Consider the following 16211-nt stretch of genomic DNA (forward strand, 5'->3'; position numbering starts at 1 on the left):
TACAACTCACTGAAAGCTCCGACGACAGCATTTGTAGCCCTACAGATTTTTAAATTAAGGTGTGTACACTGTGTTTTTAGACACAATGCTACTGATGCTCAGTAGCCTGCAGTATAATGTGAACGTAACTTTTATATGCACTAGAAAACAAAGAAACTCATTTGACTCTACTGTTAGTGGGTCTAACCGAAATTATCAAATCTCCAATGACTGTATATATATTTTTTCTATCTGGAAATCATTCCATATCAACCCACAGAAATCTTCCTTATTCTTTTTAATATCACAGTTTATTCAATCAGTCTCCCACGAACAGACATTTAGGTTTTTTTCTAATTTTGGGCTGTTACAAATAATCCTGTAATAAACAACTTCGGGCACCTGTAATTCCCTGTTTGTACAGGTAACGCACCAGGGTAAATCACTGGAACTTGGACTGGGAGGTAAACGCAGGCAGTTTCGTTAGGTGTTACAAAACTCTCGTAAGATTGTAGCACTTCGCATTCCTATCAGCCGTATATGAGCGTGTTTGTTTCTTCACGGACTTACCAGCTAAGCATATTCTAATCTTTTGAACTTTTGCCAATTTGAAAAGGTGACGATGGTCTCTCCGTATATTTTAATTTGCATTTCCCTTATTGTTCATGAAGTTGAACATCAATGTATATATTTTGATAAGTCATACCTTTTTTTGGTGAACTGTTCATGTCTTCTGCTCATTTTCAAAAATCACAATTTAAATCGTTTCTTAATGAAAAAGTTACTTCAATAATGCCTTCAAACTTTGTTTCAAAAAGAATAAAAAATAAAAATTAGAAGAAGAATGTATGACTTAACCGAGAAGAATACTAAATATTACTTAAAATTATAGTCACATTCTAAATACTGTGTTCTGAACAGTTCATTCAAAAGTGGTAGTTCTTTCAATTGAGAAGAATGCTAAGAAAAATGCATTCAAGTACAATTTCTTGATGCTAACTAACGTTAACTGGCTAACCCCACAGATAACCAAGCTACTGAGGAAGGTCAAAGTTCAGGGAACAGATGACTGAGAGATGTCTGTTGTAACAATTCTGTCACACCTACCTCATTAGTACAGGTAATTCTTCGAGGATGAGGGGCTTCCTGTTGTAACTGATACACTGTAAAGACAGAAAGTAAATCATTCCTTATGAGCTCACAGAATTTGTCCTTATTCTTTTAAGTGTTACAGTTTATTTAATCAGTCTCCTATGGACATTCAGGTTTTTTCTAATATTCTGCTATTACGAATAGTCCTAAATTTCCCTTTTGTAGAAACTTCAAATACATTAGGAATCACAAACTGGCTGCTTTTTCACATTCCCAAGAGAACTGTAGTACAGTCCTATTTGCTATTAAATTAAACTTTATTAAGAGCAATGCAAAGAAAGTAAAACAAACTAAACTTAGTGAAAGCCCAAAAGCAAGCATAAATAGAAAAATCATAAACCCTACAAATGTCTTTTTACCTTGTAACAAATCAGTACTGGGATTCTGGCTGTGTTCTCCATAATCTGGTCTTTTATTTTTCCCAATTCTTGGTGGATGTATTTGCATAAAGCATGTCTCTCATAATAAGCCAATAATGGTTATATATTCTTAAAGCACATTATTACATGTCAAACTTGAAACTAAAATTAGGATTTACGTTAGAAGTAACAGATGTGCTGCTTTTCTCCCCTATTTATACTGCAAACATCTATCTTCAAAGATAATCTCCCCTAAAAACAACATTTCTGAGCCAAAGTTACCACCATTTCTTCAACTACAGCAAGTGCAGCACAAGAAAGAATTCAGGTACTAAAGTAACTTGCCAAGGAGAGGATAATTTTTAGGGTATCTGAAAATGAATCCATGAAAACAACACCAATACTAATTCTAGCCTCACTTCAGGCTTTCTGATTTGTAATGAAGAAATAAAGAACAGAAAGTGGTAGTCATCAGAGAGAGTATGTTTACATATATCTAAGTTTATCTCTTGGAAGGAATTTTTCTTCTATTTCTACATATATAATATCATATAACTGAATGTAAGTTAATAATGTATTTAAATACTTAGACATTTTGTTACCATAACATCAAACTAACCAGACTTCTGCAATTGTCAGATAATGAATGACTTAAATTTCAATTGGACATCATTATATAGACTCCACTTCTGATCATATTCTTTCATATTTATCATAGGGACATATGGAAATACATTTAATTACACTATACGTATATATACGCACATATATAATTAGACTATATACATGTATATGTATGTGTATACACAAAATATACACTGAGCACATATATAGACACACTTGACTGTTCTGTATTGCTTTGTAAAGGGAATATATACCATGGCAGTTAAGAATCTGGAATCTTGAAACAGATCACCTGGGGCTTGAACACTGGGGCTCTACCACTAACCCTGCACACTGTGCCTCGGTTCCCCTCATTTGTAAAACAGAGATAATAATAGTTTCTACTTCACAGATTACTGAAAGAATTAAATAAGTTATTATATGTAGGAGACGAAAAATAGCTGCTAACACCTAGAAAACACTCAATAAAGATTAGCTACTATTATACATAGATGACTGATATTAATACATACAATTTTTTACATTAATATTTTGATTGCTAGGATCCATCTTGAATTCATCACCAAAACCAGGGGAATGTTATAATTTAAAAGGTACCAAGAAGACACAGCTTTCCTACTTAAAAATTAAAAAACAAAGCCCACTCCTTCATTTAGTAATGTTTGAAATTCTACTGATAGAAATGAACTCCTTTGCCTTTTCCTCCTGGTTGCAAAGATGCCTGAGATGTCATATATTAAAAATAGTTTTAGATATCCATATTTTATTGTGAAAGTCAGTTTTTCAAAAAGATTCCTGCGAATACATTGTATGGATAAAGAGATGATATGGAGGGAGTTGTTCTGAAATCTCAGAGAAGGGAAGAAAGAACACAGGGACCAAGTCTGTTCAGCCCTGAGAGCAACAAAACACACGCAGCACCCAGCTACACCCAGAAAAATCTCCATCCTCCTAAGAGAAGTCAACACATGATCTGCACAGAGGGAGGATTCTTCAGGTCCGCTCCTCCGTATTGGTAACTACTCCATGTGAAAATTCAGTTCAAAGCAGTAATCCTCAAAAGATCAGGTGTTTTCCTTTGTCAACTCAATTATGAGAACTGAATGGTAGTCAAGAAGGACATAAAAGTTACTAAAGAACATAAAACATTGATTTTGACTCAAAGCACAAATACTGAAGTATATGGTTATCACAAGTAATGGATTTACCTATTCACTAAGCAAACATTAAAATAAGCCAGTTTGAAGAAAGGAGTGACAATATCCTCACATGAGAATTTCAGCCTTTGTTTTCATCAGCATTTCAAAGGGTATAGCTCTGCTTCATGAAGAGGAGTAATTTTTACACAAATGCTTCCTCATTTGCTACCAACGGTTAGTCTACCTTTAAGACTCATTTTTTAAAAATAATATAGAAGGGGGGCCTTCAGATATTGTAGAACTGAATGTAACTATATGAATTCAAGAAATACCTATCAAAAAGATCATTAAAAAGATACCATAATAAAGACTAATTAATTCAGGCTCTTCTCAATTTAGAAGTCTTGGTAATTTAAACCGGAACTCAGCTGAAATTTAAATTGCACAATCATTAAATGATTCACCAAAAATTAATTGCTAAATTCAAGATGAGAAGATATATGATTAAAACACTTAACATTTTTCAGTCGCCTTATACGTGTCAATGCTTACATACTTACTAATGAATTTCTCAGTACCTGGAGACAGTAACAAACATTGTTAATCAAGTTCAGAGATCACGAATAGGTAGCTTGAGGTCAAAACTGGCTCACATGTTTGGTTTGCTGTTTTCTAAATTTAAATTTGTTTTTAACATTTAAAAATTAAGAGATTTAACAGTAACAACAAAGGTAAAAGAGAATTCCACTTCTGAAAAATCAGAAGCTGTAACAACATCAGAGCAAGCACTCAATAAAGGAGAGCTGATTATGAGCCACTCCCTGCAAACAGGGCGTCCATGCTCTACTTTCCTCCGTTGCCACTTGGCTCGCTTTCACTTATTACAGGTTAGGGCCCTGGTTTAAGTCAAGCAGTTCTTATCAAAAAGCAACAAAACTAGGGGCGCCTGGGTGGCTCAGTTAAGTGTCTGACTCTTGATTTCCACTCAGTTCACAATGTCAGGGCTGTGAGATCCAGCCCCACGTGGGGCTCTGCGTTCAGCGGGGTGTCTGCTCCGAGGTTTCTCTCCCTCTCTGTCCCTCCTCCTGCTCACGCTCTCTAAATAAATAAATAAAATCTTTTTTAAAAAGGCAATAAAATTGTATTTATTTAAAAAGAGTCCTCAAACTTAGACATCTTTCTAGTTCTATTTTCTTACTGATTCGTATTTGTAAGTTTTCAGAATTATGTTGGGTGGAGCTCAGGCATTGAGATTACTAAAAGAAACCATAAAATTCAGTAGCAGAATTTCACCAAAAAAAAAAAAAAACACATTTTTAAAAATGTGATAGCTACTGTAAGACATGTAGAGATACAGAAAATACAAATCCCCTATACGTTTGGTGCTCAATACTCTTCAAGGGGAAAAAAATCGCCACCATGATTCACTAACAGTGTGAGGCTTCACAGATGCTCTTACACCAAAAATGTGCAAGGTCCAAGCCAGAGCAAAGGGAACAAAGGTAAACTGAAAACCAGAAAATGCAGGCAAGAATTTTAAATGGGCTTCTGCCAATGAGATTATGAGATAAAATCTTTAAGAAGTAAAGAACATTAGTCATTTTTATACATTCTTTGAACTGTACTCCCCAGAAATAAAAAGGCACCAGCAGGGATGGGGGCAAAAGCCTCTATGCCAATATTTTTGGAGACTGTTCATATTTTGCTTACTATAATTAGCCCAGAGCAGCAACCTATTAAAATAAAACTATCTGTTGTTCTGGGAACATAAAACCAAGAATCTGACTTGCTGCTCCTTCAGTCAGCAAATTTCAGCAACTTACAAATATCAAATTTAAGATACCTCAACATTTACAAAGATGTTTAAAATGGATATTTAAAATACAGGTTTCTTAGGCTGCTTATCCAACTGCATAGATAAAAACATCCAGGACTGGGGCGCCTGGGTGGCACAGCGGTTAAACGCCTGCCTTCGGCTCAGGGCATGATCCCGGCGTTATGGGATCGAGCCCCACATCAGGCTCCTCTGCTATGAGCCTGCTTCTTCCTCTCCCACTCCCCCTGCTTGTGTTCCCTCTCTCGCTGGCTGTCTCTATCTCTGTCAAATAAATAAATAAAATCTTTAAAAAAAAAAAAAAAAAAAACATCCAGGACTGGTATCTGCAGTAGTGCATTCACGGATTTATTTTTAAAGCTACTCTGATTATATTAATCCTATTTCCACTTTTTAAAAATCTGAAATATCTTTTACTTGAAGAAATAATATTCTCTAGGAAACAAGGAAGGGGAAAAAAGGGCTAAGAACTTAGACTCGTTTGAAAAGGTTTTTATTCTAATGTAAAGTTTAAAGAGCAATATAGAATCCAATTTTCTCTCTTTTGTATTCGGGAAAGCAATTCCTAAGAAACCAAACACACACAAAAACCCACTTTTCTTTTGCCTCTTTTCACCCACTCATTCAATCAAGATAGCCTTCTGACTTATCACTTATATAGTCCTTTTTCGCACAAAGAATTAGGATTTGAGAATAACCACATTGCTTGAATTCTTAGTTAGCCTCTCCTTGCAGTAGTTTTTATCAGCCAATGTCAACAGCGGCCTCAATTTCAGTATGGAATCCCACACAAACTCAGAGGGATGGCGTGCGTTCCAGACACGCAAACCTTAGAGACAGACCTTATGGAAACACTCCTGTTTTCCCACAATTACTTCTACGCTATTCCCAAATCCTGCTGTAAATTAATTCTTCAATAATGGGTATACAATGAAATGAATCTTCTTATCTAATGATCTTATTTCTCTATCACTTATTAAGCACTATAACCCACCCGATTTAAAATTATTTGTATACTTACAGTAAGATTTCCAAACAGGAGGTCTATATTCATCTGTATCTGGAAGAATAAACACCAAATTAACATTACTGAATATTTATATTTTAATCACAGATATTTAATGTAATTAAGTTATATTAATATATATTTAATCATATAGTTAATATATATTTGTTGCGGTCTACGTGTCCTAGGCATTGTGTTAGACTCAAAAGGGCATTCGGAAGTTTTTTAGTCTTGGTCCTTACTTTCTTAGAGTACAGTTTCACAAAGATGTTCAAAGAAAATTACTATATTTATTAAACTGGTTATCACGTAAAAACACCAAGGTTAATTTTTACAGCAGGCACTCATTTCTCACAGTCACTAATAGTCAATAAAGTCTTTGTATCTTTGGGCATAACTCTACAACTATTTCACTGAAAGATCCCTGAAGTCATTGGAATTTTTCTTTTTCAGTACTATTGACCAGGTAACACTTTCAATCCTCAGAAATGTACCTCCCCCATCACATTTGGGGGATTCCAGTGTAAATGGTTTTATTAACATCAGGAGAGAAAAGCAGCAAGGTACTTCTTCATACATCATGGACAATCAAAACCAAGAAATGAGAAACACTCCATTGGAAGACAGTGCATCCAGGGAACCACAGGGACATGAGGTGAACAACTGCTCTTCAGTCCATTTCCCCTCACTCTGCTTGAATGAGACAGTATAAAGAGGAGGTGGAAAGAGATGGAAATACAAACACATGAGGGAGATGGGGGGAATCAAAAAAAGGAGAGGCACCGGTGTGGTCTGGCATCTCATTGGTAAAGCACAGCTCAGTAATGATTCTGCTGGTCAAAAGTTCTGCCTGCAAGACCACGTAGCTAAATTGGCAGACACGGCAGCTTGGTGTGGGACTATGTGGCCAGATACATCACCTGGTTCTGCTGGTACCCAACATAAACCCATTAAGGAATCTGGTCCAAAAAACCTGGTCACCAAGGAGGCAAGAAAATTTCTGGAAAGTTTATTGAGAAGGCTGAATCTAGCATATGCAGATTAAGTAAAAATGATAATAGACTCATCATTCCCCTCAACCTTTAAAATGCTAACACTTCACTTATAAACCACACAAATATTTGGAGCCAGAGGGCTACAGCAAGACTACTAATGATACGCATAAGAACACAAGAAGAAAATTCTAAGTCATGTAGAAATTGCTTGGCACTCAGTAGGAGTGCTCAAATATGTTTTTTAATGAACAAAGAAAAGATTATATGAATTACTGAGTGATGAAGTAATGCAGCAAACACAGCTGACTCTCATTATTCGTCATAGTTATATTCTACGGAGTCACTCGAACACTGAATAAGTGAACACTGAGCCGCTGCTTCTAAGGGAAAACACAAGATGAGGTTCCTGTACGCCTCTGGTCACGACACTCTCATCAGCCCATCAATATACAACCTTGTTTTATTTGTGTTTCTGTTTAAAGACACCTTATTTAATAAACACTGTGACTCATTAACACTGAACTCACAGCCAACAGCACTATAACTCGTGCCTCAGGGAAGCTCATCTAACACACGTATCTTTCTCCAGAAGACACATCGCAGCCTTCTTGAGCTTAGCAACCCCAGACATCACTTCAGTGCTATGTGTGGGGGCTGTTTTAAACAGAGAGGACAACAGAAGCGCCACATTTTATACTTCTCCTGGACCCTACCTTATGTGCTTCTTCCCTTGGCTGATTTCAATTTGCACCTTTCCCTGTAATAGATCATGACTGCATTAACAGCGATTAGTGAGTTCTAGGAGTCCTTCCAGTGAATTACCAAGCCTGAGGGGAGTTTGAGAGAACCCCCTCCAACTTGCAGTTGGTGTCAGAATTTTTGGACTGTGCCCTCTAACTTTGTGATTGGCCCTAATTCCTCACAAACCCTATGCAAAACCTGTACCAAAGCAGTGAGAGCCTTCTGTAGATTGCTTTGACTTTGGAGAAGGTGAGAAAGAGGCTAATTCTCAAAATCCTGCCTCTGGGGAATGGTGTATCTAGTCCTGATTGGGCTTTCTAGGGAGCATCAACTTTTACTTAAATCTGTGTGTGTGACTTAAGGAAATTGACTACCTCTCTGAATCTTATTATCTATAGAGTAACACCATCATCTAAAATGGGAGTCGTAACAACACAGGTCTGTTGTGAGGATCAAACTATGTGTCATACATAAAGCACCCTGCACTTAGGAGACCTTTAGGAAATGAGTACCCCCTCCTGCCCTCACCTAAGGTAAATTTAAAAACACAGTGACGTATTACCATATTAGCCTCAGGCCACTGTCAATGATTTCAGCTGTGCATTTTCTTCTTCTTATTTGGTCTTCCCTGTATATTTACTGCATCACAGAAGGCATTATTCAAGATGCTACAGATCACTATTTTGTGGCCAAATAAAATGAGCATTTAGCAAATAACCAAGAAATAGTGGGAGAAAAGTTTGAGTTTCCCTTAATATTAAAACAATTCTAACGATTAGTGACCTTTAACGGTGAAGTTTGGGTTTTAAGTGTCTTTTCCTAGCAATCTATTTTTTGCTGACGGGAGCGGGCAGCCTCTCTGGAGTGCAATTAGCAATACAAACCCTAAGCCTTCGTAAGTGTTTAACGGGCATCTGTTGCGGCAGAGCTCAAATAAGATGCTCTTTGAAGGAAAACACTTAAAAATTATGATGATCTTTCTTATTTCTAGGGGTAGCAACCTTAGGTCACCTTGGTCTTTTTGTTGACCAAGTTAGGCAATGGGTAAGCGCCACTGTCCTCAGAACTCAGGGGAAAGGAGCCCAAGGAGGGAGCACGGTTAGATAGTTCAGAAAAACATGCCCCAGCCTCTTGGTGAGCAGAATTAGTTGCTCGAGTTGGGGAGACTGATTTGCCAGGACCCTACGTTCTTCTGGAAGGGAAGAAACAATAACACAATCTCTGATGCCTCAGACTCAAAATTAAGTTCTATTATAGAAGAAACTCATAGCCCAAACCAAGTCCACTGGCAAGGAAAGACAAGGACACTCCTGAAATAAAATGACCTTGGAAATGGAATAACTGCAACTGGTGATGTAGGGCCACCCAAAGGGCTTATGGGTTTATTAGGGAAGACAGATTCTGACCCAGCATGGGGCTGATGAGAGAAGTGTCCTCAACCTCCCCGGCAATGAATTGTTGAGTATGAGAACACGAACTAACGAACTGCAATCTGGACCTCCAAGTGGGGTCACAACTGTGACCTGGGCCAATTCTGACCAGAAACTGCATCCAAGCAGCAAGACAAGCAACTAACACCAAGCAATATGGGGTTGGTCTTAAACACTGACAGAAAGTGATAACGATAAGGAAGACAGACGGTGTGCTATTATAGCGCAGCTCTCTTTCTGGCATTTGGAAGAGGATGGGACCACTGTGGGACTGAGTAAGACTCCTGGGGCTCAAACTTGCAGGAGGAGGAGGCTGCCTAAAGAGGAAGGCACTGAACTTCCCGCTAACTGGGGCACTAATTAACAACAACAACAACAAACAGGCAGCATATTTGGCCTCTGAATTTATATAACAAGTCATGCCAGTTCCTTCTGCATACCTTTTGACCCAGCAGTTCTGTTGTCTTTCTAGGAATTTATTGTAAAACAATTAGGGATGTTTGGAAAATGGCAATATAGAAGAATATCACTGCAATATTACTTTTTAAAAAAAGATGTTATTTATTCTTTTAGAGAGGGAGAGAGAGTGCAAGTGGAGGGAGGAGCAGAGGGAGCGGCAGAGAGAGAATTCCAAGCAGACTCCGTGCTGAGGGCGGAGCCTGACACAAGGCTCGATCTCTTGACCCTGAGATCCTGACCTGAGCCAAAATCAAGAGTCACCGCTTGATGGACTGCATCACCCAGGCATCCCTGCAATTTTACTTTTAAGACCAAAAAACTGGGGGGCACCTCAGTGGCACAGTCTGTTAGGCCTCAAACTCTTGGTTTCGGCTCAGGTCGCGATCTCAGGGTCATGAGATCGAGCCCCATATTGGGCTGCTTGGCACAGAGTCTGCCTGAGATTCTCTCTTCTTCTCCCTCTGCCCCTCCTGCTCTTGCTCACTTTCTCTCTCTCAAATAAATGAATAAATCTTAAAAAAAAAAAAAAAAAAAAAAAAAGACCAAAAACCTGTATTCAACCTAAACACCCAGCAACTGGAAACCAATATGATCAATTATTATATATTCCAGTTTGAAGACACCTTGACTACATCAAAAGGACTTCATCTTGTAATCTGTTAAAAGTCTGTTCTCTTTTAAATATTTTACATCTTTTAAACCAGTGGTTCTCAAACTTTTGGTTTCAAAAACCTGGATTCTAAAGAGCTTTTAATACCTACTCATATTAACCATATTAGAAATTAAAACTGACACGTTTGAATTTGTTTTCATTTGTTTTAACAAATTTTTACTTGTTAATTTGTTAAATAATAAGGTCACTATATTTTAACACTTTTATAAAAGATAACTTTATTTCTCAAAATAAAAAATGAGTTATACATTTTGCAAATCTCTTTAATGTCTGCTCTAATTGAAGACAGATTCTCATATCTGCCTCTGTGTTTAATCTATTGTGATATCACTTGCCATGTACCTTCTGGAAGATTCAACTAGACACTTGTGAGAGAATGAGAATGAAAAAGGCAAATAATATTGTCTCATTATTCTGTTTTGACTTTGTGGAAACTCAGAAAAAAACTTGGGGACCCCCAAAGGTCCCCCAACCACACTTTGAGAATAACTGTTTTAAACCATGATTTCCTTGGCATATCAAGGATATGGGGTATGGTGGGCTAAGATACATTTCATCTAAGAGAGAAATACAAAAGTTAACAAAGAAGAGAAAAGAGAAGAAATTATGTGGTCTTTTAGCAGTTTATGGTCCTTTCAGCTTATTCAAAGGAAGTTATGGGCCAATAAGCACCAAATGTCTGTGATCTGCCTTCATCTGGAAGTTTCAAGGACCCCCTCACCTCGTTTTGATTCTGTCAGAAAAACTATCCACACCAAGCATACAAACATGACAGACTTCCATCACTAGAGCAAGACTGAGAATGACAGCCAGACAACCTATGATTCAAGGACAGCTCACCTTAAAACCATCTTTAAAAACTCAGGGACAGCTGCTTAAAATAACCTTAGCATGGTATGGATGAGTCTTTAAATTAAGTACCTACCTACAAAATCCATTAAAAGATTTTCTCCCTTGCCTGTGTCAGTAATACTTCTGTATCTACACAAAAGATGATTTTATTAAAAAAAAAAAAAAAGTCACGCTGGTGTACTCAAAATAATCAGAAAGTTTCATTCATTCAAGAAATATGTATTAAACACTTTCTGTGGGTAAAAAATGTCAGTTACGAGGTGGGTACAGATGTAATTTATGCCTTCAAGGGAAGTAAGGAAAATAAGATGGATATTATTATACAAACAAGGTAATATAATAAAAGTAACATATAAGAGTATAATAAGAATAATACATAATACTCTTAAACATAAGAATTTTACAGACCATCATTTGGTCAAAATGCCTGGCAAGAACAGGTCCCCAGTATTTGCTGAACTGATGAAAGAATAGAAGGAAAGAAGGAATCACTTTTTTTTTTTTAAGATTTTATCTATTCGTTAGAAAGAGAGAACGTGAGAGAGAGCACAAGCAGGCGGAGTGGCAGGCAGTGGGGGAAGCAGGCTCCCCGCTGAGCAGGGAGTCCGACATGGGGCTCGATCCCAGGATCCCGGGATCGTGACCTGAGCCAAAGGCAGACACTTAACTGACTGAGCCACCCAGGCGCCCCAAGAAGGAATCACTTTAAGCCAGAGTGCCAAAAAAGAAAAAACAGAGGTGGCATCCTCTGATGAGGGCTTTGAAAGACAGATGATTTTTAAAGTCAAGGGGCTAAGGGAAGGAGTTGGAAGTAAGAGGGAGAACAGAACAGCATTCTGAACAGAGGAACACAGTGAGTAGAGGCACAGAAACAAGAGAGTTCAGGAAGTGTTTGAGGAACCGCAAAATAATGCAGACTGGTTGAAATAAAAGACATGTTGAGGAAGGCTTGAGACTCAGGCACTGGAGGGATCTTGGGCTGAGTTGTCCAGGAAGCGTCTATACGTAATGAAATGTGTTTTCTTCCGCCTGGTACTTACTTTCCACTAAATACCCCGATGTCTACAGGGAGAGGGGTACTGTAGTCAAGCCCAGACCAATTCTCATGAGTTAGAGAAAACAACGCAAGCCGCAGGAAGGCCAAAGGTAGAAGAAACAGCCAGTAAAACAGATGGAGCAAAGACTCAGAGGAGGTGGGGAGTAATGAGCTCAGAGGTCACAGGTGGATGGCACCGTGTCGAAGCAAGTGGGAAAGTAAAAAGACAGGTCCTGTTGCAGACATATTCCTCTGTGACTGTAAGCAAAATCTAAACAAATAAATGCAGGAAAACAAAGGAAAAAAGGAGACCAGTAAACTGTATGGAAACTGAAGACCAAGTTGATTAGTACATACAGTCTGATCGCACTTTTAGAAATGAAAGAAAAGATTTATGTGTGTGTATATATGGGGGCAGAGGGCCAACGAGAGAGAATATGAAAGATCTAGAATAGCATACACTCATTTAAGTAACAGTCGTGATCTCTAGATCAGCCTTTCTTATCCAGGTTCCTCATTCAACCCAGAGAGCACAGAAAATGCTGTGAGTGACTATTTTCTCTGTTCTCCCGTGGATGGGTGTCTCTCTAGAAGCACAGGAGAGAAGTTCACGTACTACATACAATGGACCCCCTAGGCCACTGGGCATTATTTTTTCCCAGAACCACGAGGAGTAAGGCTTCTCTAGATGGTGACGTGACCTATCTTATACATCTATGTGGTTTTTAAAAAATTATACAATCAATATATTACATTTGTAAGGAGGGAAAAAACTATTAAAAACTCCTAAGGAGGGAAAAAAAAACTATTAGAAACAAAAAGTTTCTATCTCTATCTCTAAGAACAGAAAATGGGGAAAATGATTCAGATAGAGAAAAGTCCCATTTAGCCAATTCCACGGGCTAATTTTTTGAGTGGGCTCTTGAAATGAATACAGTACCTGGGAAATCATCTTCCCAGTCTGAGAGGCTGGAAATCAGATACAAGCTTTGTGGCAACTTGACACATCATAAGGCACCTTCCTCCTAGACAGTCTTTGAATTCCCCTCAGAACCTCTATGCAGGCCTTCATTTCCCTCTTCGCCCTGTTCTAATTGAATCTGTTGAATAGCAGGCATTCATTAAGGAAAAGAGAACAGTTTCATAATGAAATTTTCTTTTACTTTCGATTAATTGCTGGAATTGTGAGTCAAGGAGATCTTACTTTTACGTATTTTATCATGTCTATGAAAAATTATTCCAACTTTTTTCTCGCTTTTCAAAACTCAAAGATTCAGAGTTTAAGCAAGTTCTAGTGTTGAACTTGCTTTTGCCTATAATTTTCTTCTGTGCTGCCTTTTTCTCTAAATATTAATATTTTCAAGACATTCACTTTTTTCCTTTAATATTAAAAATTTCAAAATGCCCATCTGTATCTTTAAGCAACGATTTCAAAATCTTAGTAAAATATACCTAGGATAATATCTTTGATAGGATATATTATAACTCACAATATTAGGGCTATTTGGGAGGTACTCAAAGTGTTCATTTATTGACTGACAAGATTAAATGTATTTATAAATACCCTAGTATTCTGCATTTTTATATTACACCTAAAACACTGTGTGATTGAATAAATCTTTGTGCTCTCTCCAGCTGGATCCTATTTACATCCAGTATATCTACGGATGTTGTTGAAAATGACTTTAGAAAACAAACAAAATTTCATTCTTTTTATCACATAGTTCGTATATCATTATATAGCTATATGAATTCTTTGGTTTAGAACAACATTCTTCTGGTTAAGTTTAAATCTGCTTAGCTTTTTATTCTAAAAAATAAACAGTTCATTGTAGAACAGACCAAAATGTTAAATTTAAGCTGTTTATTGTTTTAGACTCAAACCAAAAGACTTTTGCAACTTTTTAACAATATGATGGATTTTTCTCAAAAAGGACTATGTTGCATTTTAAATGAGGTTTACGCTAATGAGGCATGAACTCTCAAAAACTGTGATTCATGCTTTAAAGCACATTTGTTTCGGATTGCCTTCAGTTTGAAAATTAACAATTTTGATTTCTGTAAAAAGAATGACATTTGTTGACAAGAAAAAGAGCCTTTCTTCTCTTCAAATGAAGACTCACCTTTCAACCAACTGGCAAGAGATTCCCTGTCCTGCTTTAATCAGAAAATGAAAGGCATTAATGACACGTTGCTATTCTGTTTCTGTACCAAATTTTGGCCTACTAAGATAATGAGACGCTTGCGATCACGAAACTCTATTTTACTATAAACTGACCTTTTTAAAAGAACAAGGGCATAAAATTCACAATAAATAAATAATTCTATTGTTATCATTTGAGAGAGTCACAAAAGAAAACAATGAAACTTCTTAGTCTAAAAGAAATATATTTCAGGGGGGGAATAAAAATAAATAAAAGAAATATATTTCTTGGAATACAAAAGTTCAGAGTAAAATTGGAAGGCTCATAATAACATAAAATTTTAAACAAATGAGGAAACAAATAAAAAAGTGCTTCACTATGTTTCTAGGTATCTCATATCCTGACTAAACTTCTTTCCTAGAAAATGCTTCAAAACATTGGAAGTAAGCATTTCAACTAAGATAATTAAAATTCACTCTGCAAAGTCATGGCCAAATCAGGTCAGTTAAATTCACCCTTAGAAGAAATAGTTATTTAAAACGGTTCCAAGTTGAAAACTGATGTGTCATGATACAATTCGGACAGAAATAAACTATTTTTAAAACCAAAGATAATTGTTTTTAATCCTTCAGAGACTAATGACCCAGAACCACTACTACATGGAAGAAAATTTCTGACTACAACTACAGTCCTCACAGGTAGCTTCACCAAAGATCTCCAAAAACAAACATTTTGTCAATGCAGTGCTCATCTCCCCACCATGACCCATAGCTTGGGCCAACAAAGCCTCCTGAATGAAATGTGAACCAAACTTGGAAACCTCTCCTTTTTTTAAAACTCAAGGTTGGCCTTTATTAAAGACTTAAGCAATGTTTCCTCTAACCAACTTGGCAGACCTACCAAACAGACTACACAAACGAAGTCTTTCTGCTGACTCAAACTTTTCACTATAGACTGGGAAACAAAAAGCGATACACAGGAACTGGGTCATTCAACTCAATTCAAAGGTAAAGGTTGTCATTTTCCAACCTACTATTTCTTCTAGACGGCAAGTCCTATCCCTCTGAGGTCTTCTCTTCAAAGAATCTGATTATTTCTGATACTGTCTATCCTAGCGAGCTGGCGCAGTAACAGAAAGTCCTCAGATGTGCCCACTTAACCACAAGGTTTCTAACAGACAACTTCAAGAGGAGATTTAACTCCTGCCAAGCCTCCCAGTAACATCTGAACATTCTTTTTTTTTTTTTTTAATAATGATTTTTTATTATATTATGTTAGTCACCATACAGTACATCCCCGGTTTCCGATGTAAGGCTCGATGATTCATTAGTTGTGTATAACACCCAGTGCACCATGCAATACGTGCCCTCCTTACTACCCATCACCGGTCTATCCCATTCCCCCACCCCCCCCTCCCCTCTGAGGCCCTCAGTTTGTTTCTCATAGTCCATAGTCTCTCATGTTTCATTCCCCCTTCTGATTACCCCCCCTTTCTTTATCCCTTTCTTCCCCTACTGATCATTCTAGTTCTTATGTTCCATAGATGAGAGAAATCATATGATAGTTGTCTTTCTCTGCTTGACTTATTTCACTAAGCATTATCTCCTCCAGTGCCGTCCATGTTGTAGCAAATGTTGAGAACTCGTTCTTTCTGATAGCTGAGTAATATTCCATTGTATATATGGACCACAACTTCTTAATCCAGTCATCTGTTGAAGGGCATCTCGGCTCCTTCCACGATTTAGCTATTGTGGACATTGCTGCTATGAACATTGGGGTGCATATGGC

General features: G+C 37.4%; 1 protein-coding gene across 11 annotated transcripts in view; it reads right to left on the reverse strand.

Annotated features, from left to right (window-relative positions):
• Nucleotides 1-16211, reverse strand: part of CHN1 (chimerin 1) — a 221635-nt gene that overhangs the window by 142839 nt on the left and 62585 nt on the right. For 10 of the 11 annotated variants that reach the window (XM_057318752.1, XM_057318747.1, XM_057318751.1 and 7 more), the window contains 2 exons: nucleotides 6109-6147; nucleotides 1083-1142 (listed from right to left, as the gene is read on the reverse strand). In XM_057318752.1, coding sequence (XP_057174735.1) covers nucleotides 1083-1142; nucleotides 6109-6147 — 99 coding nt within the window. Of the gene's footprint in view, nucleotides 1-685; nucleotides 783-1082; nucleotides 1143-6108; nucleotides 6148-16211 lie in introns of those variants that run through there. The other variant, XM_048213988.2, reaches the window with a different exon arrangement.

The sequence above is a fragment of the Ursus arctos genome, unplaced genomic scaffold, assembly GCF_023065955.2.
Source record: "Ursus arctos isolate Adak ecotype North America unplaced genomic scaffold, UrsArc2.0 scaffold_1, whole genome shotgun sequence".
Lineage (NCBI taxonomy): Eukaryota > Metazoa > Chordata > Mammalia > Carnivora > Ursidae > Ursus > Ursus arctos.